This window comes from Passer domesticus, chromosome 4, assembly GCF_036417665.1.
Source record: "Passer domesticus isolate bPasDom1 chromosome 4, bPasDom1.hap1, whole genome shotgun sequence".
In the NCBI taxonomy this organism is placed as follows: Eukaryota; Metazoa; Chordata; class Aves; order Passeriformes; family Passeridae; genus Passer; species Passer domesticus.
This window is the reverse complement of record NC_087477.1, coordinates 48,715,812-48,730,852: the sequence shown is the minus strand read 5'-3', so window position 1 is coordinate 48,730,852 and position 15,041 is coordinate 48,715,812. Positions and strand designations below refer to the sequence as shown.

General features: G+C 36.3%; 1 protein-coding gene across 4 annotated transcripts in view; it reads left to right on the top strand.

Moving 5' to 3' along the window:
• GLRA3 (glycine receptor alpha 3) overlaps nt 1-15,041 on the top strand; it is an 82,695-nt gene that overhangs the window by 46,236 nt on the left and 21,418 nt on the right. For all 4 annotated transcript variants that reach the window (XM_064417736.1, XM_064417734.1, XM_064417733.1 and 1 more), the window contains exon 6: nt 8,673-8,810. In XM_064417736.1, the coding sequence (XP_064273806.1) occupies nt 8,673-8,810 (138 nt within the window). The remainder of the gene's footprint in view (nt 1-8,672; nt 8,811-15,041) is intronic.

Here is a 15,041-nt window from a genome sequence, read left to right as displayed (position 1 = left end):
ATAATTAATGTGACTGAACAAAAGGTTAACAGGAGGCAGTTGCATCAGAGTACATGCAGATGGCAGGTACACTCACTAAATACCATTATGCTTCAAAGAGGAAGTATCATAGTGTTTGACTGAGCAAGCAAAATGTATCATTAAAAAATGCTTTGAAAAATTATGAAGCTTTTGCTTTAACAGCTTCATAAAACTGAGGTACGTTTTCCTCTCTTCCAGCTGTTGTGAGGACAGGTCAGACAACAACTGAGCATTCTTGAGCAAACAGGCGTCTGGTTTGCTTGAGAGAAACCTTGCAGGAGCCCATAGTTCCCACAAACTACACCAAAGGGAACCAGCATTTATTAGTTGAATAGCACTGTAGATGTTCTACTGTGTTTTCCAGCAGAATATTTTTCACTGAAGTCTTGTTTTTAATCATTGAGTTCAGTGGGAGTAAATTCTCAGCTGCATATTCACATGGTAAAGAGAGGTTCACACAAAAGAAGAGCTGAAGAAAATAGACATGAGTGCTTCAAATTCTTTATTCACAGAGAAAGATCAAACTTTATTTCATAAGGAAGCTGCAAGTAATAAAGCTTTTCCCATATTGCCTTGTCTAATTCTATTTTACCTGTAACTTCAGACATCAAAAAACAGACTATGGGAAAAGATGATGGCCTGAGGCAGAAAATTTTGCAGCATGTGGGAGCTCTGGATATGCTTACATGTCTGATAGCAGAATAACCAGTTAGGTTTGCAAAAACAAGGCAGCAGTTCCCTGAGATTATCTCGGGACAGATCCAAAACAGATATGAACAGTGACCTAAGCTGTAAGATCCTAGACCTTTGAGAGCAGGAATTCACCTGTCCATAGCCAGTTTCTCTGTACAAGAAGGACAGGAAAGGAAATAACTTAGAAGTGTTACAAAAAATATCTACATGCCAGGAAGAAGAGTAACCAGGGGAAAAAACTGTAGTTTATATCAGAGTTTTACAAATTTTCAAAACTTAGGAAAGTATGAGCAGCAACCTTCAAATTCCAGACTCTCTGGCTAAGAAAAGGCATCTAGTTCTATTTAAAATTATAGAAGAAAAAAGGAGGATGGGTGCACTTGGCATTTTCCCAGGCTTCACATCAAATCTCCCGAGGTAAGAACTGACATAACCCTGAGAGCCTGATTCCATCCAAGCATCTCTAATTTCTAGGCCACAGTGTCATACTCTGCTCTGGCTGTCTGCCTTGAATTTTTTGGTGCACAGTGAGACAATGTAAACAGAGGGATCAAAGCAGTAACCCCAGTGGTTAATGCCTTGTCTGGGGAAGTGGAACACATTTGGGTTCAAAACAGAAAACACAGTCCTCTCATGTCCTGAGTGAATGATCTGACCACCGTGTTATAAGAAACCAAAGTGTCTGCAGGAGCAAAACAGCAGAACCATGCTTCCAGATGTTTCTTTTTGAAGTGGTGATCATTGCTATTTTTTCCAAGTTGTGTAGGAGGTTGTACATTATGAATTTGCAAGGCCCAGTTGTCTCACAGTTTCTGTAAACTGTGTCTGATCTTGCAAGCCTTGTTCCAGAATGTGTCACTAAGAAAATTAGAATAAATCACTCATATTTTTTTTTTTTACTCGTCTTACCACTGGGTTGCAAAGACTGACAGTTGGACAGATCATGGGTTTTGGCTCTCTTTAAGTAGTAATTTCATTTAGAACTGGATACTTTCCTTCAGTATTGATACTTTTGCTTCATCATAGAAAATTCTAAGAGAAAAAAAATCATGTCTAGTTTTTATTCCCAAATGATATTTTTATTTTTAGCTGGCTCGTGTAATGTTTTCTCCAAGGTCAGTCTGAGCAGCTGGATTTGCCCCTGGTAAAAGTACTTCATTAGATCATGAAGTGTCTGAAAAATATTTCTGTAGAAATGTCTTCTATTTTTAAAGGATTTATTTTACCAAATGATTTCTCAGCAGCTAGAATAGCTTCTTTTTCATCTTAGAAAGGGAACAAATGAAAATGCACATATGAAATAATCCCTTCTACAGTTCTGTGCCTTACACCGGGGAAGCCTATGGGCATGTGGGATAATTTTAGTTTTATTCTGCTTGAATAAGATACAAAGAAATGTCAACTAGATACGTATTTATTTCTGTAGCCTATCTCCCTGGAAAGAAATATTTTTCTTTCATATGCTAGAGTTTGTTGACTTTCCTTTTTAAGTTTCTCTTTTACCTCACAGCATTCCTTTATTCATAAATTACAATTATAACTTTATGTGACATTTAATATCCCCGAATTTTCAAAGAATATTGAAAAGACTAAGTTACAAAAGAAAAAATACTATGAAAAGTAATGTTTAAAACACTTTCTACATCATAATTTTAATTTGGTGTTGATTTTTAAATTAAACAGTGGCCCTGGTTTTCCCCCTTTTGATTTATGGAGGCTTTTTAGTCTTTCTAAGCAATCATGCTCCTGTCTTCTGGATTGCTAAAGAAAATTCCCTCTCTACTATAAGATTATTTGCACAATTTCTTTTCCCCTAGTCTCTAATTTGGAGATTGTGCAAGTGGAAAGATGTGTATGCAGGCTGCAGCAGTAAAAGTTAATGCATTACAGAAAAGTAATTGCGCATTTTTCCTTTTCCCACAACAACATAAAGACAACATAGGAAAGATAAAATAACTGAAGCGTATTTCTCATCTGCCAGGGAATTCTCAGGTCTCTACCTGAATGACAGAAATTATGGACAGGCTAGGTCAATGCCTGTCTGTGCCAGAAGGTGTAGAATCATACTGCTTCTCTCCTTTCCATTTCAGCAGCACAAAAATTATCAGCTGCTCAGGCCATGCTCAGGTTTTTATTCTGCAGATGGGTGACTCAGACTATTGTGTCTATCTGAAGTGAGACATGACACACAGCTACAAAGATCAGCATACTTGTAGTCATCAGCTCCTGACCAATGCAGGATGAAAGGGCAGTAGGAACTGTACAGCTGCTGCTGACAGACAGAAACTAGAATAAAAGTGATAACTGAACACCTATAGGCTTCAGCAAGAATAGGAGGTTTGGGAGATGTGCTAGAGTGCTGAGCTGTAATGTTATTCTTTTCCAAAATTAGGGCTAAGAAGAATAAACCTATAACTCCCCAGGGAGAGATTCCTTCAGAATGACTTAGAGGGCAATGCAAGGGGCAGACATTTTGCAAAGCAGCTCAGAAGTACATTGAATAAAATCCTGCCTTCTTGGAGCTCCAACACAAATTTAGCCTTGAAATGAATCACGGCTCATTTCTGAAGCTAATATATTTAGTGCATAATGTAGAAGAATTTGTTCTAACCTCAAGCCAAAGCCAGACTCCTTAGCTCTGTCATATCTGCCCCCTGCTATGTTGCTGGGAATTTAGGGCACAATTCAAATGTCTGTCATGCTCTTAGGAACAGTAATGTGCAGGCAGCCTGTCCTGGAGGCAAACTGTTGGGATGCCCAACAGAAGAGTATTGGAATAACCCTAGTCAACATGACTGTAGTTCTTGCGTCAATTGCAGACCTAAAGAATTGGTGGGTTTGGACCTGTACCTTAATAAAAATTAAAGAAATGAGAATGGAATTTAGATAGATCACTGGGATTAAAAATAAGTGCTGTAGTTAAACTAAACTATTTTGCAAAAAAAAAAAAATACTCTGCTCAGTTGTTTCATGCTGAGCATGTGTCTGTTCATTGAGCATGAGGAAAAGAGTTGGGTTTTAATAAACCTGTAGGTATTTTTAAATGACACAAGGGAAGCATAGCCTTCCTGTAAGGAAAAAGAATGAGTAAAAAATTTACTGGATATATTGATATTCAGCTGGATTACAAGTTTGCTCATGGCTTGGAAATATTTGCTAAAGGTGGATGGACAAAGCAAATAAAACCATGTCAGCAGATAAAGGAATGTGATAAAGGAATTATATTGGAATTGTCAATAAAATGACAGTTGAAAGGTGCAGAGTCTCTAAAGGTACAGGGGAGCTGATTGCCTTGAATAACAAGTTCCTGTAAGGGTGTAGTCCTTGGAGAAGCAGTAGAAGAGATGTTAGACACTTCAACAACTATTCAAGACAAAATTGTTGGGTGTTCACTGTCTTGTCTATGAGATAATGGGCTTTTAATGCCTACCACTGATACTAAATGAGCTAAAATAAAATCTTCCTACTTTTAGCATGCAACTGATATATACATCTTGGTTCTAATAAGTTCTATAGAGTAATGCGGACTGATGTGGGTTGAATGGGACTCTATTTATTTAAGGAAGGCTTTAGTTCCATACTTTCAAAATTGGATGAATGAAAAGTTGATATTAATTTTAAATGGTAGTGCAAAAAAACCCTATAGACAGTTTAATTCTTTCTTTCAGGAACCTCCTATGGGTGTTGAAAACAACTTGTCAACACCGTTTTTGAAAATATATTTTTTTCTGGGAAAAATGAGTCAAACCAAGGGAAAAGTTTGGTTTTTCTTTCAAGACACTGTAGATGCCCTTGATACTTAGAAATATTTCAGCAGGATCAAATTTTTTTTTCATGAAATTTTTCCTGGAACCTGTAATTGAAAATGCTGAAAATTTTCACTCTAGCTAAAAAATTCTCAGTGGTGCCTAAAGGCTAAAGTTACTATGTTTGTATGTTTTTATAGATTACATCAACTAAATAAAATGTCACTACAATTTAATCAACTATTCCAGACACAAGTCCTGAGAACTACTTTTTATCAAGGCCTTATCTTCTCCACCTTCTCCCTCTGTTAGTGTGACAGAGTTTTACTTTCATTTTGTCACACTTACCACAAACTGTTTCAGAAAACATCGTTTTCTAAAATAGTATTTCTGCAGACCAAACCCAAGTTTCCCAATTGTTTCTGGACTTCTTCCCTTCTAGTAAATTATAAATGTTCCCTAGTTTGTCGTATTAATCTCAGGCAGAGCTCTCATTCTGCCATTATATGCTTCATTAGCTAATTACCTGGAATGACTTCAGGCTCCTGAAAATTACTTGTCTCTTTAAGAGAACTACAGTGTACAGAGGCTACAGTGCCACGCATTCACACAGTTATTGAGAAATACTCCCCCTGGAAACGTTCTCCTCCTGGGATGATGTCTTTTTCATATAATTACCAACAATTTTCTGCCTGCTTTTGCATTTTAAACGTGCAAGACCTCAGACTTTGGGTTAATAGAGAGAGCATTAATGTAACCTAACCAGCCCTATAACTCCTGAGCACCACTGTTCAAATGTAAAAAGGTTGTTTTTTCTAGCCTTTCTTTATAGTTCCATGATGATACCATTTAGATTTTGTATCATTAGTAACACCTTTATAGAATTAAGTAAGAGAGAGTACTGCACAGTGGCCAGAAAAAACAAAATACATTGCTAACTGTCCTCTTCTTTAGCCACAGAAGCTGGTGTTTGTCCCTTAAAACACTATTTAACAACTTCCTTTCTCAGCCTTCATTCTTTCATGCCCTGCAAACCCGAACCCTAGTGCCTTTACTAGTCCACTTGATTTAGTTTAGGTTGGGCTGGTCCTGAAGTCCATGCTAGATTATAGCCTCCATTGCTTTCAGCTATTCATGTAGAATTAAAGTTTCACTTTTTGCACCAGCGAGCTACACCCTCATATATTACCTAGGCTAGTGACTGACTGTCCTTTTTTCAACAATAACATTTATCCACTAGGAATTCCCTACATAACATTGTACTTCCCAGCCACTGGTAATAAAAATATCTGGTAGCAATTTATAATAGTCACCAACACCACCTCATAGTCAAAAAAGAAAAGTTTCTGGTTTAATGAGAGGCTAAATATTATGCTGGGTTGCAGTTAATCCCTTATAGGCCCTAAAGAGAAATCTCTTGTTCTTTATAACTGCTACATATTTCAGTGCAGTTCCTACAAGTTACATAATATGTCTAACAATATAACTGACACATACAAGTTTGTACAGGTAGCCATATATCCATTCAGAATAAAGCCTTCACATTTCAAGACACACTTTACTGCAATATTTGCACAGTGATAACCATGTAATGGAACACAACTTCTCAGATTTTTTATCTCATAGACCATTTGGAAAATAGAAACTGTGTATTTCTAATCTCCAAAAGCAGACCAGTATCAGCAACAGGCATTTAGACTTTTAGTTAAATTTATGTTACTAAATGACATTTTTTTAAATGTTTTAAAGATAATGCACATTTATTAATCAGGTAGCAAGAATCAAAAGCTCAGGTGGACTTCAGGTTTAGTATTTCTAGAACAGGACAGGAACAGTTATTACAATTAATCAGCAGAGGTCCCAAAATTAGTGTGCCATTATATATAACATTTCATATATAACACCACGTACCTGAACTGTAGTAGTATAAATACTACAGTATGGTAACCACTGATTGTTTTAAAGAGGGATTTCTATAAAAATGTCTTTTTCCCCTTATGGGCAATGCACACAGTGCCATTAACATTCTGAGTGTTAGGCAGTGTGTTATTCAGCAGGTCCTCTTCATAAAATTAATTGAAAAAATGCATCTTCTTTTGATTTCATTCAAGCTGATTTAATTTAACATCCTAGTGGAAGCATTATACTATTTGTTTGGTATAACAGAAACTCACATCTCCATTAAGTTCTCTATATTTGAAAATACTTTTAATTTATGACTATGACTTTGAGCTACAAAACTTAAGTTACAGTTTTGAATGCTAACACTATGTTTGGGCATTTAAAATGTAAACATGACAAAAACTAATTACTACAGCATCATTTTGAATATGCTGCTATTATTTGTACTATACTGCGTTATAGAAGAATTAGTGGGCAGGTAGAAAATCAAAACTAAAAGCATGCATTAGAGATGAATGAACCTGATTTAGTGAAATACATTTTGACACAGCAGTTGTTTCTTGCCAGTTCAATGAGTTTTACTCAGGGAATATCACTTCTGGCTATAATCTACATGTTTCAAGTGGTAATCTCCTTTACACACAACTGCTTTTTGTCTGAATTCATGCAAAGTTTGCTAAAATAGATACTTCTAATTTTTCAGTTTATGGCATTTAATAGTGAATTTTAACTGTGTTTATGGAATATCATGCAACCAACAAGAAAAGAAAGTGTTTTCTTGATATATACTTGAAGTGGCTTGAGTAATGCCTGATCTTAATGGCTTATTTAAAAGGATATGGTGGTCTCATTTTTATCATATTTATCCAAACTCAAAAAAGTGCCAAGTAAATCAACAGTCAGCCTGAGTTCCTGTGAATACCCTGTACAAAGGTTCTCCCCAAAAGAAACATCAAGATCTTAGAAGAAAAAGTGCTGAAAATATTTTTTTCATTAATAAACGTTTTATAAAAAATAATTCTTAGCTCTTAGTTTCATTCAACATAGATCAGAAAATGGGAAATTTATTTCAGTTTTCAGGTCAGCAGATCAGGTCACTGAATGCCATTTATAGGTGTATTAAAAGATTAACAAAGTCACTGAATATAATGGAGTAAAATATATGCCCATACAGCAAAAAGGATAATTTTTTGCTGAACCTCAAAATGTCAGTAATTTTATGCAGACAGTTACTCTTTGAAGGTTCTGAACAATATACTTTAAACAGTAATTTGTTACTGAAAGGTTAAAAGAATTTCTGGTTCTCAACAGGTTATTTTCAACAGCTTGTTAGTATTGGACTAAAGCAGAAAGGAAAAATTGCAATGAAGCTGAAAGCTATATAAATCAGATGAAAAAAATTCTCATTTTACCTTCTAGTTCTTCTAGTATATGTGGCTTAAACTTGAATGAAAATATGAAGCCTTTTTTTTCCAGTTGTAATAACCAGATAAAATTTATTTAGAAAGAAAATTGGAATGAAATGCCTGGGAAAGTTAACAGATCATATATTCAGAAGAAATAGGGATATTTTCCCCAATGATATCCCATGCAAATATTTATCTGAGAGAGGGAAATAGAAGGAAAAAGCACCTGTCTGTTGCAAAGTCTGGGCCTTGACTAGTATGTCTTTTACTGTTATAGCTAATCTTATACACATGCATGAGGTATGGCTAAGTGCAGGAGTCTGAATATTAAAGCAGAGTGCTTATTAATATCATTGTATGTCACAGTCAGTTAATATGAGAAGATTGCTTTCCCATGTCTTGTTCCAGTTTGAGAGAAAAGCAGCTTTTTCAATTCAACTAATACTACTGCAGAATTTTGAATTCATTGTTTTCTTTAAACTATTTGCACTTAACCATTCAAACTGACATAAATCCATAAGCATAACTTTGACAATCCACATTTCACCTCAAGTAAAAGGAGGAAGAGATCTGAGTGTAAAGGGCCTATTTTATCCTTCATGGGTTGAGGAGAAAAGGATGGTCCCAAGCACCAAAGAGATTTGGATGTTTAGCTTATTTAAGTGCTTTTGTTGAATCCATTAATAGACCATCTAATTATAAAGATTAAGACAACTGTTTTGCCTCTTCCAATTCAGTGTGGTATAGAATGGCAGAAAAAAATTTGTGATTAACAGGTACAAGCAGACCCTCTGTACTACTTCCTTTGTATAACATTTACTTAAAATATTGCAATTTGATATGTTACTGCTTTCCAAAGTTTGCAGCAGACTTAGAGTTTATTTGGGCTTTGTCTTTGTTTTAGTTGGATACACAATGAATGATCTCATTTTTGAGTGGCAAGAAAAGGGAGCGGTTCAAGTAGCAGAAGGTCTCACTCTGCCACAGTTTCTGCTGAAAGAAGAAAAGGATTTATGTTACTGCACCAAGCATTACAACACAGGTAGGAAAGTGATTACAACTGAAAAGATATTTAACATTTATTGTATTGGGGTATATTTTCAATGTTCTCACTGAATTCAGAAGAGGGTTAAACATGCAGGTGCTTTGTGCAAGGTAATGCAATTTTAATAACTGGCAAACAAACTAAAACTACCTGAAGACTGAACAAACTTTAATTTTAGGCACCTTAAGAAAATAGAGCTGAAGTAATTCAGAAACTGTTCAGTCAGGGGCTTTACTTTTTCAGTAGGTGCCGTGATCACATTTACAATGTGGGATCTGAAGAACTACTGAAATCCAAAGGTCTACATGCAGTGCACTAATCATTGCCTGGCTCAGTCAGGAAAAAGGGACACAGGGCTGCCAAGCCAAGTTATCCCTGCCCTAGTCCACACAGCAAGGGGGCAATGTGAATGAGCTGAAAGGATTCTTGGTGTGCAATGGCCAGGTGTACAAACCAGACATGATCATGCAGTGACAGGACAAGGGTGAATGGGTTCAAACTGAAAGAAAGTAGGTGTTGATATTAGGAAGAAATTCTTTATTGTAAGGATGGTGAGGCACTGGAACAGGGTGCCCAGAGAAGTTGTGGCTGCCCCATCCCTGAAAGTGTTCAAGGCCAGGTTGGATGGGGCTCTGAGCAATCTGGTCTAGTAAAAAGTGTCCATGCCCATGGCAGGGGGGTTGGAGCTAGGTGATCTTTAGGGTCTCTCAACTCAAACCATTCTATAATTCTCTAATTCTATGATACTGAATTGAGGCCTCTGTTGAACTGAAATATTTAGCTCATCTCTAGAATTATTTGAAAAAGGAAGGGATTAACATAAATAATATAGTTATTATGTTTTTTATTTTCAATGGTGAAAAACTATTCTAATAACTGAACAATCACAAGCACAATAATCCTGAAAAGCAAAGCCTATGAATGCACAGTTTATATTTTCTCTGGAGAAAAAAAGAAGCTAAAACTCTTCCATTCTGATCCATGTATCTTTTAATTTTTGCTCTCCAGTATGATTAAACATGTCTTAAAATTTAAGATTAGAATGATTCATTTGGATTCTGCTGAAATGTCAGGGAGAGAAAAATTGAATAAGTGGTGTTTATAAGGAATGTCCTGCTACAATCAAAATTAAGGAGGAGTGCTTTCCAGCACTGAGTTTTATCACAACTGCAGTGCTGCCCTAAGAGAAAGGAAGGTTCTCTCAATTTCCATTTAGACGAGGAAGATACTGATAAAGATATTTTGAAGTGTTCTCTAGAATAAATTGGAAATACTTAACATGCACTTTTATTGTACAAATGCTAGTATCTGCATAATCCTTAAAAACCTTCTAATATTTGTGTTATATATCCTATACAGAGTAATTTTTTCACTCAGACATTTCTTTGTTAATGACAAGATACAAATTTCTACTATACCTTTTTTCCTTTCTACCATAATCCTTATGACAAATAAGAAATTTTATTTTCATTATTTTCTAGTCTCCTTTGAGATATACAAGCAACTTAGCCTTTCTTTTTAGGATTCTCCTGCTTTTGTGCCATTTTAATGGGCGTCTGTAATTGCATTCTCTACCCTGTATATGATATTAACTAATGAGAAATCATGGTATAGAGTATTCCTCTTTTTTTCTAAAGTTCATTTGCATGATGCATCAAAAATCTGTGAGAAATTAAGACATTACTGTGATGCTTAATCTCATAGTGAAGGAAAACCTGGTTCGAAATCTCCGAATATCTAGTGATTTCCAAACTCTCCATCCAAAGTTCAGTTGTACACTTACTCATTTGTCTGAGAACTTACATTATAATCATCTGAGTTTAAACCTTGTGATTTTGACTAAAACTTCATTTTTTTAATATTTTGAAGGCACTACATTTTTCTTCACAACCTATGTTTCAAGCCTATTTAACTTGGTATCAATTTTTACCTAAGGAAAAATTGGAAAATATGCTATGCCTAGGTACATTATATTAGATTACGTGGGGTCAACTTATAAGTACTGTTTTTCCACTGTGGCCCTAGGCTGAATGGAGAAGCAGAAGCAACAGATGTTATCAACTGCGTGTGAGGCCTCATGGTTCTCAGGGTGTGGCCACAAGTGTGGTTGTGTCTGCAATACTGTCACATTTAGGTGAGAGGGGGGGTTTACTGCAGTAAGTCTAGAGGAGAGTGTGGCCAGGCAGCAGCCTGTTGTATTCTGTATTGCTTTGGCCAAACTCCATTTCCATGGCCAAACATACTCTAAGATGTGAGTGCAACCCACAGCCCTGGAAAGATGAAGCTCATACCTGTACTGAGAAAATAAATGGACCATTTAACTTGTCCACAAAATATCAAGGCATTTGATAACACAGAAGCCTGGGTGCAGTTAGAGGATGGGAATGTCAAAATATGTCAGCAAAACATAAAGCAATTGCACAGCTGTGGGACCTGCCTGTGATGGGCAGAGGGAAAAAATATGATGCTGATGCTGAGCAGCAGGTGGAAAGGTATGTCCTCACCAGAGGAAGCAGCTGAGTGGCCTGCTCTGAGTTACAGCACCAAAATTACAGGTACAGAACTTTGTCAGGGCAAATCAGAAAGAAAAGATGGTTTTACCCAAGAAGGACTACATTTATTGTGAGAGTACCCTCTTCGAGATAACAGTACTTTGTCCAAAGTGTTATTTTTTTATTCAAATCTTCAGTATGAAGCAAATTTAATCAGATTAGGGGGGATTGGTTTCTAGGAGAGTAAAAATTAATTTGATTTCTTTGTTACAACCAATATTATTAACTATCATTTATAGGCTAAAACCCCATAAACATATTAAAGGCAACAACAAATATTTTCATTTTGTCACTTGGATACATGATCAGTAATGTGCTTTCTTAAGGCTTCTGCAATGAGATACTACAGGCAGATATGCCTTTAGGATACTCCACAAGAACCAAAATTTAGAAAAAGCATTTTCTAAAACTTGATGTGAAGTCTGTTTCTCTGGCCTATGTCAGATTAGGTAAGACGAATTCTTAAAATAATGCTAAGCAACTACAGCTGGTATGTAGTAAGTGACCAAAGGAGAATTTTCAAATTAAATTTAGTAGGAAAGCTCTTCTGAGACGTCCTGTAAAACAGAAAAAAAATCCTGAAATTATCCCTGTGAAGCAAATTAGCATGAAGCTTCAGGACAGTATGTGGAAACTCATCAGTGCTTGTCCCATCAGTGTTTCATGCCCAATTGAAAATGGTTCGCTATAACCAGAGCTGAAAAAATAAACTAAACATATGTCTAAATGTAGAGGCATAACAGTTGCAGCAACAGTACAGCAAAATGGCTCATCAAGTCTTGTGTTCTGAAGTGACACAGCGACATTTCTGATAATTTTCATTTTTTGCATCCACAGGTATATCCACAGTGACCAATTTGGAAAGTGAAGTATAATCATAACAACCAGAAAAATCACACATGAACCATTTACATTACAAGGATGGTCTTGCTTTGCCACATTCCTATGTGACATTAATACTTCCCTGGGCTGTTATGCAACACCTAAATTTTATTTCAAGCGCAGCTGCAAAAATCCCTATATACAGTAGCATGAATTGATACATAATGGCATTGGCTAACAGGCATAAATGAGTCTTGGCTTTACTCCTGCATCATGGATAATGCTTTACACTCACACTTGAGTGATGCTGCTCAGAACTGGCTTAGGTCTAATAATGCTTTTTGCATCAAAGAATTGGATGTAGTGGTCCTGGAAACAGCAGAGCTATGATTGCTGCACTCACCACCAGAACTGATATATTCTTTGTGTAACCTTTTCTGATAATTGCTGACATCTGACTTCCTAATATGCACATCCCAAACACAATTTTTTTTCATGAGCCCATTTGTTTCCCCATCCTCAAAAAAGTTTCTTAATACCTGTAGATTGTGGCCCTTCTAAGTCTCACTTTCAGCCTTTGACCTAGTGCCTTATATTCAGCCATTTTGCTGCCAGCTTGATGACAGTGATTAAAGGAGACATAACTTCAATGTCTTACTCTAACAACTCAAACCCTTGCTTGTCTTGACAAACACCTAAACCACTCTTTTTGAGACTGTAGGAGTGCTTTTTAAGACATGACGTTTTGACTCCCTCAGGTTTTTTTTTCATAGAACATTTCTTTAAAAAGGAGGTTTGTACTTTTTACCCAGGAGATAGTCTGTGGGTGTAAAATCTCTGAAGCTGCTCAATCCTTCACTGAAAAAGCAGAAATTATAAACACTTTGGAAAACAGAGCCTATGGCAGGCTGAGGATGTGACCATCCCTAGGCACACAAAATGGCACTGTCTGATTCCAACAAGGCATTTTTCTCAAGGGCAAAGAGGCGACAATTGTCAACCATGCACTGATCAAAATTTGAGCATTCTACTTTAAAGATTCATTGAATAAAAATTCATCATCTGTCCTGGAAGTGGAAACATTACATCTACATGTCTCTTTAGTTTATACTTCTCCCCTTTCTGTTCTGGCTAATACAGTGCAGGACATGACAAGTCTTTCACATCACAAGGTTTCTGTTCAGCTTGATATCTCTCAGGCTCCCAAGCCTGGGAGACCTGCTGCCTCCCCAGTCCAACCCCAGCCTGTACCAGAGCAGGGGGTTACTCCATCCTCATCACCCATCTGTGCATTTCTCTTTGCCTTGATGTTGTGCTGGCTTCTCCAGCCTATGAAGGTCCTTCTCATTCTCCTTTCTGAGGGACATGAGAACAACAAATGGAAATTTATCAAGATGAAAAAGAAATAGTTTCTCTTTTCCACATTTATTTTCAAATGTCTTTTACTGCAGTCATTATCAGTCTTACACCAATGTCAAGTTTACCACTGCCTCAGTATTTTTTTCCAAAGAAAGCTATGTAAAGACACTTCTTTCCTGTCTAGGAATCTATGTAGTCAAAGACAGGTGACAGCCTCAGCACTGATTTCCCCCAATATACTGCTGATATCCACAGACTGGGACTTGAAAGAAAAAATGAATGGCAGTGTATTCCTAGAGTGGTATAGTGAACCTTGGCTTTAGATACATAGACAAGTGCCATGTAAATGAAAATTTGTCTAGTACTATGTGTTAGACACTGGAAAATCATAATTTCTTTTCAGGTTGTATGAAGATAGATATGGTTTTTCTCTATTTTATGATTAGGAAAACATTAGTACTTTATAAGCAGCTTTTATCAGCAAAATACACTCAAATTGCTATTTATATTAAAGTGCAAATTGGAAAGTTTCTAGAGACTGCACTTACCAAGTGCTTTTTTATTATCCTGACTTCTTCTTAGAAAGGTATGAAAATTATTTCAGCTAAGTTTACTTATATGCAATCAGTTTTATAGGTAAAAATTCTTGAAATAATGAGCTTTGCATACACATAATTTATGAATTTTATTTTTTGCTTAAAAAATTTTATCACTGGAAGGCAGAGGAACAAAAAGCATTTAGCTGTATTTCAGTAATAAATAAAGCAGAGTTGCTCTCAAACCAAAGTGCCATTCTTGGAAGAATAAAAAAGAAATATCTTTACTGAAAAAGGTAAAATCAAGTAGACTGCTTTTCTTGTGGTGATCCTTAAAATGACCCGAACAGGAGAGAAAGCAAAGGGGACAGTATTACCTCGTGGAAAAGTCAGTTTATATATTTAATTCTCCTTCGTTCTCTCTATGAAAATCATCTGCTATTCTGACTGCAGTGTTATACATGACATGCTGTTGCCAAGAGATGTTAATTGCAATCTTAATTTTAGCAGATGCAGAGAAAAAAGAAAGCACTCAACAAAAGGCAAAAGGAAAGTGCTGGTGGTCTATGTGATCCCTCTTATGGCAATACAGCTTATTTTCTCCCAAGACTGTCTATTTGCAGCTTAGACTTTTTTTAGTTAGTAGATAAAATTGTCCTCAGAATTCCAACATTGATAACTTTGAACAAATCTCTTTTTTTCACCAATCCATTTTGTCTGAAGGCAGCTGGAGCCAATAGCCACACTCTCACTAAAGGCAGTGACCATTGCCAGGGTGATTCCATCCTGGGTACTAGATAAAACATTAGGGTTTATACATGCAGGGCCTTTAATAAAAGCATTGATTAATTACATGATCAATGATTTTGTCTCAGGACAATCCTGACCAAGCTTCATCTGTCTGGGCCTTTAACACACAAGTATTTAAGGGACTAACTTTCCACTACATAGCACACTGA